This window comes from Salvia splendens, chromosome 10, assembly GCF_004379255.2.
Source record: "Salvia splendens isolate huo1 chromosome 10, SspV2, whole genome shotgun sequence".
In the NCBI taxonomy this organism is placed as follows: domain Eukaryota; kingdom Viridiplantae; phylum Streptophyta; class Magnoliopsida; order Lamiales; family Lamiaceae; genus Salvia; species Salvia splendens.
The window spans coordinates 10,518,485-10,530,861 of record NC_056041.1 but is presented as its reverse complement, the minus strand read 5'-3'; the positions used below and the strand labels follow the sequence as shown (position 1 = coordinate 10,530,861).

The 12,377-nt window shown below is 36.0% G+C and overlaps 1 protein-coding gene across 7 annotated transcripts; it reads left to right on the top strand.

Annotated features, from left to right (window-relative positions):
• Nucleotides 1-3,452: 3,452 nt before the first annotated feature.
• Nucleotides 3,453-11,635, top strand: LOC121752215 (general transcription factor 3C polypeptide 5-like). 7 transcript variants are annotated; one of them, XM_042147162.1, is made up of 16 exons: nucleotides 3,453-3,609; nucleotides 4,127-4,266; nucleotides 4,755-5,112; nucleotides 5,213-5,302; nucleotides 5,388-5,472; nucleotides 5,646-5,712; nucleotides 7,656-7,698; nucleotides 7,988-8,159; nucleotides 8,254-8,352; nucleotides 8,517-8,585; nucleotides 9,202-9,340; nucleotides 9,918-10,104; nucleotides 10,260-10,393; nucleotides 10,486-10,522; nucleotides 10,701-10,896; nucleotides 11,399-11,635. In XM_042147162.1, the coding sequence occupies exons 2-15, from the start codon at nucleotides 4,129-4,131 to the stop codon at nucleotides 10,862-10,864; spliced, it is 1,782 nt and encodes a 593-aa protein (XP_042003096.1). In that variant the 5' UTR covers nucleotides 3,453-3,609; nucleotides 4,127-4,128; the 3' UTR covers nucleotides 10,865-10,896; nucleotides 11,399-11,635. The 7 variants fall into 7 exon arrangements, with proteins under 7 accessions (XP_042003096.1, XP_042003095.1, XP_042003098.1 ...); XM_042147161.1 differs by having other exon boundaries at nucleotides 11,345-11,635; XM_042147164.1 differs by having other exon boundaries at nucleotides 10,701-10,906.
• The last annotated feature ends 742 nt before the right edge of the window (nucleotides 11,636-12,377 follow it).

Sequence of the window (12,377 nt, the reverse complement as noted above, 5' to 3'; positions counted from 1 at the left end):
TCATCTTCATTATACACACAAACACATATCTATTCTTCTCAAATCATCTTCATTTCCTCTCCAATTTTCATCTCACCTCTCCAATTTTCATCACAAAATGTCCGGCGACGAAAACTCTGGCGGCTTCGGCGGCTTTGACATAAACGCGTTTGGCGATTGGGGGGCATGTACAATGTCTTGGGTGGTTCCGGTTCCGGTTCGTCGACGCCGGCAGCGTACCAACCACCCCATTTTGATGTGGATGCATACGCTCATCCCTCCGCCCTGAGGTATTCGCATGGATTATCCCAAATTAGGGAGGATTATCCGGATGAACCCAATCCGGAAGGAGGACGAGGCGGTGGAAGCTCCAGGGCTCGCACATTCGACGCCGTGGAGGAGGAGGAGGAGGATGTAGGCCGTCATCCATACAGCCGCAAGGACACGATGGCTCTATACAACGCCTAGGTCAGCGTCTCGTACGATCCCATCGTCGGGAATCAACAGACCCGAAAGTATTTTTGGGAAAAGGTCACCGACGCCTACAACGAGAGTAAGCCAAAGGGGTCCCGCCGCCGCACATTGAAGATGTTCTGCAGTCATTTTGACCGAGTCGACAGAGAAGTCAAAAATTTTTGCGGGATCTACAAGAATGAAGCGGCGAATTACCAAAGCGGAGCCAGTGGAGCCGACATTCTGAGAGTGGCTTTGCGAGTCTTTTTTTACGACAATGGCAAAGAATTCAAACATGTCGATGTTTGGGAGGTGGTCAAAGACGAGGAAAGGTGGGCTGGCGGTGTCCAGTCCAACACATGCTCGACCTCGAAACGCACGAAGCACACGACAGGTGGCCAATACTAGTCTAGTGAGGGCAGTTCAGTTAGCGCCGCACAAGAGTTTGCCTCACATGAGGTTAAGGGCACGACCACCGATGCAGGGGGGTCCTCCCGTGGGCGCCGTCGGCCGCAAGGGACCAAGGCGGCGAAGGCGGCTAGAGGGAGGAGGGGCCGAGGCGAATCAAGCCAGGCGAGCTCGGGCTCAGTCTTAGGCTAGAACACCCTATTGTCCATGTATTTGACCGCTACGATGGCGGACACTTCCCGCATGACGCCTCCACAATATCAAGCTCATCTTGCCGGAATTAAGTATATGGCAAGACAAATTGGTATTCCGCCTCCAGGTAGCTTGAGTACACCGCCACCGCCTTCGAGGGGATGATTCGCCGGCGGAGTAGTTTTTTAAATTTCTATAAAATTGTATTTTACATTATGTAATTTTTATTTTTTAAAAAATTTTAATTATGTATTTTTTTCATTTTTTTGAATTTTAAGTTGTATTTTTATTTTATTTAATGAATTGTGTTTTTTATTAATTGAATTTGTTGGAAATAAAAAAAATTAAATTGAATGAATAGTTAAGGGATGAGATAGTTAAGAGATGGGGGGTTGCAGATGTTGTCTCTTAGTTAAGAGATGAAGTGAAAAGTATAGTGGGGCCCATGAATAGTTAAGAGATGAGACGGTTAAGAGACGGATAATAGACAGCGTTGCGGATGGCCTTATAAGTTCATTAGAGTGATAAAAAAACTTACTATAAATAGATATAAATTCATTTTAGTGAACAACCCAAAATTAAAATATGACTATTTTTTTATGGACGGATCCAGAAACTGTATTTGTTTTATATGTACTTGTTCATAACATAATTCAATAGATGTCAAAGTGTCCATGATATCATCGTGTTCAATGTTAAAACCTTTTTGTTATGTGTTTGGTTTGTATGAAATCCAATTTAATAATTGCTAACCGTATTTTTTATGTGTTTGGAGTAGTAATTAGAAGTCATTAAATTGGATTTTCATACTGACCAAACACATCATTAGTATTAATTCAGGTCTAATTAATATTCTAAATAGTCTAAGTATCACTCTTTCATTAAGTTGAGAAGAGATATATATCTACACAAAATTTACACCAAAAGAAAAAAACAACAGCCTGAGCTAGCTAGAGCTCTCCAGTTTTCACTCGTATTTATAGCTCAAAGTTATTTTGTCTTTCAAAGATGGGATAACAATAATGCCATTTCGAACAACGAAAAGGGGTCCAAAATAAACAAATTTTTACAACTCAATATTTCAAATTCACCTCTTCAACAAAGTAGTAGTAGAAGATTGCATCTTTTCAGACCATCTCTCTATATGAGTGGCTGAAAAGTTCAATCTTTTTATGCTTGACAACAATGCGATCGATACTGATTCGAGATATGAGAAAGGTGGGGACGGCGCCGGCGGTGGTGAAGCACATGGGTGTTTACAAGATTCAATCTTTTCGAGTGGGGTTTCATGCTTCGACACTCTTGTGTTGTATTGGATTCTGACGGCGGTGGCGGTGGCGCGGTGTGATATTGGCGGGACGGCTCAATCGTTTTCTTGTTGTAGTTACCATCTCTGGATTTTAAACTTCTTCTACAGCTCTTGAATAAAAATTTTCAAATTTGTGTATTATTTCTTTTTATATTATAATGATAGTACTATAGCTTACTGCATTAGAAATGTTTGTTAATTATCATGACACCAGCTAACTGGTGCTATTCATAATTTTTCATCTTTCAAACTTTGTTGTCTCTCCATTATATATCCTTGATTTTGGTTGTTTTTCTTAAACTATAGTACTATATGCAAATACCACGTCAGAATGCCTAAGAACATCTATAATGGTTCTCTTTCATTAAATTTCAGAGGAACGGAACGCGTCCGAAGGAGTTCCGCTGTAAAGATACTATTATGAAACAAAAATAATATAGTACTCCTAGGCTGCGTTCGGTTGCCATGATTAATATCATGAGACTATGTGAGATTATTTTAGTTGGAGGGAGGAGGGTATGACTAATTATCATGAGACTATCCATCTAGGATTAAGTTGAAGGGTTCAATCTTATGAACCAAACATGATACATATTTAATCATGAGATTTAATCTTGTCAACATACTATTATACTATTATTATCATTATAGTAGTTGTTTTTATTATCTTATTGATATAATCTCGTGATTCAATTTTATCTTGATTTCAAACCGTCTTACATATGGTACCACAATTTATAATCATTATCGAATAAACAATGAATAATCATAGACTCGATCACTAATGGTTTCACTATAACTTAAATAAATGTAAATCCATGTCAACCGACATCAATCATATATATTATTATATGAAAATGACTTATGATAGTTCAGATTTATCATAAAGGATTACGTACGACGTTAATATTGTGTAGTGTACTGTATTAGGATTTAGGATGCCTTAGTTTATCATTTATTAGTAATAAATTTAAGATAAATACATAATATGACATCATAATATTAGTACTCGAGGATTTGTTTTGTTAGAGATGGTATTACTTGTACATTTTCCCTCATGTTTGGCGTAATATGACTAGAATAATTGCAAACCCGGCCCATTAACCCTAGCCAGGAAAAAAATACAAACCCGGCCCAATAAAAGACGGAGTCAGACCTCAGCCGACGGCGTCGAGGAAAAATACAACCCCATTCGGTCGACAAGCAGCCGACGGCGGCGAGCGAGCAGAAAGAATTATAGAGAGAAGAAAGCCGTCGATTCACCCGAGGTTACCTTTTCTTTTCTTTTTTTGTGCCAATTGTTTATTTGTGAAGGTGTTGATACACTCATAATCAATCCAAACAGTGGAGAGAGATTGTGTGCGCTTTCGCCAATTCCACTCCACATGCAAAATGGTTGACAGTCTATGAAGTGAGAAAAATGCTTCCCAGCTCTGAAACTAAACCATATTAACACAAATTTCAAAAGGTTTCAATTTCTTAATTTCTCGGGCTATATGGTTTCTTCAAAACCAACGATTCTTCTTATAAAGGTTTTGAGGATTTCGTGTTTCTGGAATTACGTTTGCTCTGTGGTTTTGAGGGTTTATTAGGAATTTAAGTTGGAAGTCAGGGATAAAGTTATTCTTTTTATAAGCTCAATATAATTCTCTCCGGGAGAAAATTAAGCTGGGTTTTATTACGATACAATGTATCAAGGAAACGTCTTTTTTTCAGATCCTATCAGTAAACGTTTGTACACACACCTAGTTATTTAATTTATTGATTTTGATTTTAATTTGTTAGAAATGGGGGTTATAGAAGATGGTTCGATTTCGGGCGTCCTACCCAGTGGCAGAGAGGCATTTGTAGTTCATTACCCTGGTTATCCTTCTTCTGTTGATCGTGCAATCGAAACTCTGGGAGGAATGCAACAGATTCTCAAGGTATGACTGATAAATTGCATCTCTAAGCTGACTTTTGATTGAGGGATGTGTTCGTAGTAAAATCATTTGTTGGCTGTGTTACACATTTATTGATTATGTTTTTGTCTGGAGCTATTTTGCACATTCGAGAGGTTGGGTTGCTCTAGCAACCTCTACTGCTTACATTTCTGAAATCAAATAAGAAATTGAACTGGAATTTATTCACCTCTTTGCTTATGTTTCTCAATTATGATGCTAGGTTGATCGGCACAACTCTTGTGCTTCTTATCTAAGTTTCCCGCCCTCTCTTAAATATTTGTATTCTCATAGTGATTCATCCACTTTTGGTTTTTCATCCAAGTCTTGATAAGTTATTGCCATGGCTAGGTAGCTGGTTTTTGCAGTTGAATCATTGTTTTCTCTGCCTGTTCAACTATTTCAATTCCATTAACTATGATACAGACTTTATTTTGTTGTTGGCATTCAGATAGTAATCTCTATGTTTCCAGGCTCGTGCTGAGAAGCCAAACAAGTTGGAGCTGTATTTTCGTCCTGAAGATCCATATTCACATCCAGTTTCTGGGGAACTTCGGCCCTGCACCAAATTCCTATTGAAATTTTCAAAAAAGAAACTTAAGGACACGAAAAATGTTATGAACCATTTTGGACATACCTCAGCAGATCCTCTTCATCGGAATGAAGATATTTTAATTTCCCAAACAACTGACAATACAGAAAATATCGCCCAGCTCAACTGTGAATCTTTGTTGGGTTCATCAGAAGCCAAATCACAAATAAACAATGGACCTCAAGAGCAGCTTTGTGCTGATGTTGTCGCAAGGGTATCTGAGGAATACCACTTCAATGGTGATCATTTCATATTCATCATCTTATTTCACATTTGACATGGATATTATGCTCCTTCGGTTATGCTACTCATAATCCATCTTTATTTTATGTTCTGAAGGAATGGTGGATTATCAGCATGTTCTTGCTGTTCATGCCAATGCAACCCGAAGAAAGAAAAGAAACTTCACGGATATGGAACCTGAATCAGGTCAGCTTTATTCTTGATATTGAGTTTTTTTCTTAGAATTGGAGTTGCTCTTCCTTGTCTGAATTTTCTGCACTCTATTTAATAGGCGATCCAGTGGATGTTGATCAGGATGATTTTATGATTTTAGTCCCACCACTCTTTTCATTGAAGAGTCAACCACAAAAAATGATGTAAGATTCATTTGCTTTGTTAGGACTTTATTTTTCTCTAACTGGATATGACTCTATCTTTATTCTAAAAATGTCATATCCCGGACCCTATCTTCATATGTTTTATAATCTAGCTTCTAATGATGAAAACTAGTTGGCTTCTTTGATTTTCTATCCAAGTGACTGTACTGCAGATTAAAACCTTCTGGTGAGCTGAGTTTGCCAAAGAGACAAGACACAGTTGTCCGCAAGCATTCAGAGGTAAATTTATTTTTCAGGATGAAATAAGTTGTTTGAGCTTTTGTATTACGCCGGTATCTGTTCTGATGTGGTAAACATATGTAGTGACAGATAGCATATTGATTAATATTTATCAGATAATGCTGAATTGAATCAAATAGACAGTACCAATGAATTTGTTTGCTAATGGTAAAACAGTTGCATGAAGCATAAGCAGGCTGATCATGTTTTGATCTTAGTTCTGGACATCTATTGGCTGAATTACATGCCTTCTAGTTCTAGGTCTCTAAGCGAAACCATATCAAAACACAGGTTTTATCCTCTTGCCTATCCATTGCCTAAGGTTGTCTCATGCTCCTTAGATAAAATCACTCTTTTAGGGACCGTTTACTTTTGAGGATAGCCTATATAGACAAAGATAGTACTCCCTCCATCCACAAAAATAGTCCTTTTGTGGATGGCACATGTTTTAATGAGAAATTGGTAAAGTAAGAGAGATGGAGAAAAAGTAGGTAAAGTACGAGAAAAAGGAGAATAAGTGGGTAAAGTTGAGAGAGAAACTTAACATTTTTTGAAATGGGACTATTTTTTGTGGACATCCCAAAATGGCAAAATGAGACTATTTTTAGTGGACGGAGGGAGTATGGACTAACATTTGTTTACTAAGATGGATTGGAAATTTGGGATATCCAAGGCCCTTGATAATTTCCATCATTTGAGCTAATCTTGCTTGGTTCATATCCATTGAAAGGGTAGGAATTGGAGAATCCTTGTATGAGGATAAAAGTTCATAATCATCTATCTTATCAATTATGAAAAGTAAATGCCTCCATAAAATTTCCAGATGGAGACTGTATAAGATATTAAGATTTCCATGCAATGGTATATGATGCCACTTTTAGCATCTCGATTTAGTCCGTCCTATCAGTGTTGTCAATTTGGCGTTCGGGTCGCTCGGGTCGCCCGGGTCGCCCGGGTCGAGACCATCACCGCCCCAACATGGGTGGGTTGATCGAGATGCATGGGTCGCGCTGGGTCGGTTGGGTCGGCGGGGTCGAGCGTTTCCGGTGGGTCGAGCGTTTCGTCTACAGCGTTGTTGCGCTTTAATTTACAGAGATTGATGAAGGAAGATGATGGAGAAGAGAGAGGAGAGAGGAGAGAGGAGAGTAATTATGAGTCATAACCTTGGGAATAGAGTTCTATCGTTTGTCACTATTCATTTGTTTAGTGGGATTAGAAAAATATTAAAAATTGACATAGTTTATCTCACTTTTTTAGGGAGCAATAAATATTATTTTACCAAATTTTTGATTAGTTAAATTAAATCCAATATATTTAAATGAATATATTGTCAATCCAAATACGGAGTATAATTTAATGGTGGAAAATTAGTATATTATTTTACGAATAAATTACTACTAATACATATTCATTTATTTTTTACTAATTTTTAAAATAGATTTCACATTCCACTCCTATTTTATTATAAGTTAATACTACATATATACAAAATGACACACATTTCATAACTTTTTTCTTTTGACATTTTCAGACAATGGTTTCAATTATTTATTTTGTGTTATACTTATGACTTATGAATTGTTTTGATATTTAGATCATTTCTATTTTCCACTTTATCTCTATTCACATGAATTACATCTACATTTATATTATTTGATATATTATAAACATTAGAGTAATATATTTATTTGATTTAATATTAAAAGGCAAAAAAATTAGCCTAGATTAGTGGGTCTCTCGACCCAGTCGACTCGTCGACCCGCGACCCGAATTTTCAGCTTATCGACCCGGTGCGACCCTCGACCCTAACAACACTGCGTCCTATTATATTCTTTGTTGTTTTGTATATGCATACATATTTGATTTTCTGTATCTTCTAAGACGTTTCTAAGACGTCTGCTTAGCTATAGAGATTTTGAATATTTTTCGTTCACTTGGTGCAGTTGGAGATAGACCAATGTTTTGCCATTGACTTCAACATCAAAGATATCCTTATATATTCATATATTTGTGGTTACATACACAATTATCTCACACTCAATTTTCCATAGATTAAAAAATGTTCATTGCTTCATTTCACAAAAAAGAATTTTATGTGAGTATAAAAAGCGGAGAGAAAAGCTTGGATACTGATGCCTCTGCAGTGGCTGAAGGTGAACAATATAGTCAGATGAACTAGACTTAATCTCTTCTCAGATTCACAAACTGAAAGTGAAATAATTGCATTATCTGTTTTTTTGCGGTGTTTTCTTTTGTTTGGACTTAACATTCTTACAGATTCCAAAGAAAGTGGATTGGGAAAAATCCATAGCCAGGGATTCAGATCTATGGAAATGGCAGACAATTGTGTGTGAATTGTTTGACGAACGTCCAGTATGGGTAAAACATTCGTTAGCTGAACATTTACTTGACCGAGGTGTGAATGTCAGTGAGAGAGTTCTCAAAAGGTGCCTTTTTTAGTAACTGTTTTGTAATGTGAGCTGAGTAAAAATACCCTGACTAGACTCAACTTGCTCATCCAGATCTGTTTCTAATTTCTAGACTTCTTTTTCTGACGGCATATTATTTCTCAAATGGGCCATTCATGCGGTTCTGGATAAGAAAAGGATACGATCCCCGCAAGGATCCTGAATCTCGCATGTAAGTTTCTTAATCAAATAAACTTAAAAGTTTCTACAGTTATAGTACATGTTTTTTCTACATCCTAGAGGTGTAAAGGCTTTTAATTGGTGCTGATAAAGAATTGAAATCGAAGTTTAGAACTTCTTTCTCTTGTGTGTGCTAACTTCCTGCTACTTGATTAGATACCAGAGGACAGACTTTCGAGTACCGCCTCCAATAAGAAACTATTGTGATACCAACCTGATGTCTGGGTAAGGCCAGTATAATAGTTTTATGTCTTTTATTGTGGCGATTAGAGTATAAGAAGCCATGTTTCATGAGAATTTCATATTTCTCTACTGCAATTTTTTGCAAAGTAATGACAAATTTGATATGACTTGTGTCTAATTACTCTGCTGCCTACTTTTATTCGAAACAAATTCCTTCAGTGTCAAGCAAAATGTAACTAGGGTAGTCGGAATCAATACAGCACAAAAAGTAATTAAAAAGGGGTTTGCAGTGACAAATTCTCCAATTGGATTATGATAATGACATTGTTGCATGTCTTATTCTTTTGGAACAGTACATATCATGAGTAAAATTCACAAACAATCAGATCCATTTGCACCATTCAAATCAATATAAAGCTCAATGAGAAACCCATACAAACATTTATATGGTGTATTCATTGTCCAACCAATGTAAAATTGGAGGAAACTCTCTCATACTTGGTGGGAATCATGTGGTAGTACTGTGTAATGTAGCAACAAACTAAACTCATTAAGCATTTAAGATTTGCTTACTGTATAAGTTAATTGAGACAGTGCAACTTGATGATGCTTGGATAATCAGGTCTAATATGCTTCTCTTGTTGTCTTTCTTGAGCAGATTGAAGTGCAGGTGGAAGGATATTTGCGATTTTCGAGTTTTCCCTCGTAAAGCACAAATTTTGTTGCAATTCTTTGAACTCGATGATGACTATATTCAACAAGAAATCAGAAAACCTGCCAGTCATGAAATCTGCACTGTATGGTTTGTTTACTCTATCAAGTATTCTCTTAGGGAACATGATTGCAGACTCTTCTTTAGAGAATCCCTCTGATTCCACTGTAGTAATATTTTTAAGAGAAAGATAACTTGAAAATCTTGCCATGGTAAATACTGAAGTTAAGCATCTATCCTTCCAAGTTCCGCTCCAACTAGAATACATTTTTGTAGTTTTTCAATTGGACATCATGCCTAAGACATAATTCAATAATATTGCTGTAGATTCTGAGAACCTTTAGCTCCTCTACAGATACCAAATCTACCAAATATGAGAATTACTAATAGGCGCTAAAGGAAAACATCAGCATATGAAAATTTACGCATATTGTTAATTTGTTATACACCGTCCTTTTTTTACTTTTGCATTTCCTCTTTTCTTCAGTGTTTATAATTATAATATTATACACAGTTTTTCTGGAAGGCGTGTGTTATCTCTCTCTCTCTGTGTAATTGTATGGAGTAGTTTTTAGTTGTCAGTTTTATATCAGCCATACTGTTTTGTGTGATAAAATGTTAGTGCGCTTGAGCATGTTTTGAACATATTGTATTTTCTGCAGCTGCAAACAGGTTGGTTCACGTCCCAGATTCTTGACATCTTGCGATTGCGTGTTGCTCTGAGGTTTCTGTCAGTATATCCTGAGACTGGCGCACAATCCTTGTTGAGATCTGTTACTAATCGTTTTGAGAGATTGAAGATACTGCACCTTACTATGAAGGATAAGAAGGCGAAAGAAGCTGATAAAGGTAACAAAATCAGAAATTTAATAACTAGCTTCTCGTTCTTGTAGTTCTTCTGGAAATATAGTTCACTTTTATATAGGTTACCAAACTAATGCATTAGATCCCTGACTCCTCATTTAGGCCCTCCTTTATTGTGGTTTTATATCTCCATGTTACAGATGTTTTAGAAACTAAAGATAAGGAAACTAATGATGAAGTTGAAGTTGAAGTCGAAGATGAAGATGATGAGGAAGACGAAATGGAAGATGAAAATCTTGGTGAGGATGTGGATATAGATGAGGTGCTCGATATGGTGAGTGAAAAATCACTTGGCTCAGAGCCTCAACGAATAAAATATTCAATTGATCCTTATCTCTCTCTCACACTTCAATTTTCTTTTCTCAGGCGGATCCAGATAGGGACTTCTTCCTTCCAGATATACGTATCCTTGATAACATTTTTTACTTATCACCTCTATCTTCCCTGTTGCTTTCATTTTCATATGTTCTCTCTCATGAATTGTTTTCTTGGAAATTATCAGTTACTGTATTTTTTTTATGATAAGTCACATAAACTTACTCTTGTCAGACCTGATCTGCGGTATCCTATACTTCATTTAGATATAGAAAATGATAACATCTCAAAGGACTATCTACAAGATCTTTTTGGTAGTTTTCCCTTTGGTTCTGCAGGGGGCAACGAAATGCAGGACGACCCCTATGACGAAGAATACCAAATTTATGATCAAGACAGTGATGGCAACTTATCCAATGATGAGGATTAGTCAAATATTGAACGAGATGGGGCTTTTTTATGGTGTGAGACTGTGAGCTTATATTGTTTTACTTCACAACATACATCCTTATCTCTACGAATTTTAGTACTCCATCAAATAGTAGCATCCTTATCTCTGCTTTGCATTAGTTTATATTGTTTAAATTTCAATATCAAATTGCTTATCTTCGCTAAACTATGAAAGGTACCACCAAATAACCTTTTTTTATTCCGTTTTGTTTGCAAAGTATCTTGCGCTTCTGACAATGGGTCTAACTAGTGTTTGCCAAAGCCGAGTTCCATGTTTTTACATGTAAACATACTGTCAGATGAAAACAGTTTACTCATTCCAATTTCATGTATATGACACTCTTTCAAGTTTTTAATGGTGAATATGTATGTGTACGTCTTCAACTTCTCAAATACTTCTCTGCATGTGCTGTGATTAGAATTGCTGAAAAGCCCGGAATACATATGATGTTAATTCCAGGTCTTGAGTTCGATCTGCTTTGGGCTTTTTCTCATCTCCGGACTATGATGGCAGGCTATGGCTCATGGAGACGGAGTGAAACTGCATGATTCATTAGGTTAGGCTGAAGTTGAAAGGTATGTTGTTTTTTGGTAGGAAATGCAGTTTTAGATCAAGTAGGAAAATTTATTTAGCTTCAAATGTATATGGGGTTGTCAATGCTAGTTGAACTGTTGAAGTATAACAAAGTTATGTACTGTATAAAATATGCAGTAATTTTTTAGAAGATAAATATATTGCATTTTTTCAAAATGAGGGTTATCAAAATGATAGTAGGACTGTAGGGTTTCCCTAAAAAATGATACTGGGATTTGAATAAAATTAAAATGTTAGGCTTTAAAGTTCCTTAATCTGCAGATTTTAAAATCTAATCTTTATTGGCTTTATTCTTTGCGTGAAAAAGAAAAGAAAATAGTGGGTCAAACCTTAGCTACGCCTCAATAATAATTTTAAATTTTAAAATTTAAAATTGATAACGAAATCTAGTATATATATAAAATAATTTACTGTACAAAAGGATTAGCTAAAATAACATTATTCTCAAAAATACCTAGTCATCTTCTTACACTTGTTTGTCATTAATTAGATATGCTCAATTTTTGTTTTTTTTTAAATATTAATATCATAATTTTTCAAACTAAAATTACAGTTGCGTCAAGTTACTAAAAAAATGAAAATTTAATGCAATATCTTTTTAATATTAGTTGATGGCCCTGAAAAAGGATTTTTCACATCTAAATTAAATAAAATTTGGTTGGATATACTATTATTTTCATAATTAAATTTAAACTTCATGTTCATGAGATGCAATTGGAGAATTATTATACTACTCAAACTTGACTTAACCCAATAGAATCATATCATGCACCTCGAAATTAAGCATTAAATAAGCTGGATTAACACAAATTTTTACCACTAACACAGAATTGAGGTATTGCTAGAGCCTAGAGCTACACACTCATCATCCACTCATTTCATTTTACAATTCACAATC

What these genes read in the sequence shown, in the direction of transcription:
- LOC121752215 (XM_042147162.1), top strand. Translation starts at nt 4,129, where the DNA reads ATGGGGGTTATAGAAGATGGTTCGATTTCGGGCGTCCTACCCAGTGGC. An exon ending in GAATGCAACAGATTCTCAAG is followed by an intron (nt 4,267 to 4,754) that starts GTATGACTGATA and finishes CTATGTTTCCAG; the next exon opens with GCTCGTGCTGAGAAGCCAAA. An exon ending in AAGGATCCTGAATCTCGCAT is followed by an intron (nt 8,353 to 8,516) that starts GTAAGTTTCTTA and finishes CTACTTGATTAG; the next exon opens with ATACCAGAGGACAGACTTTC.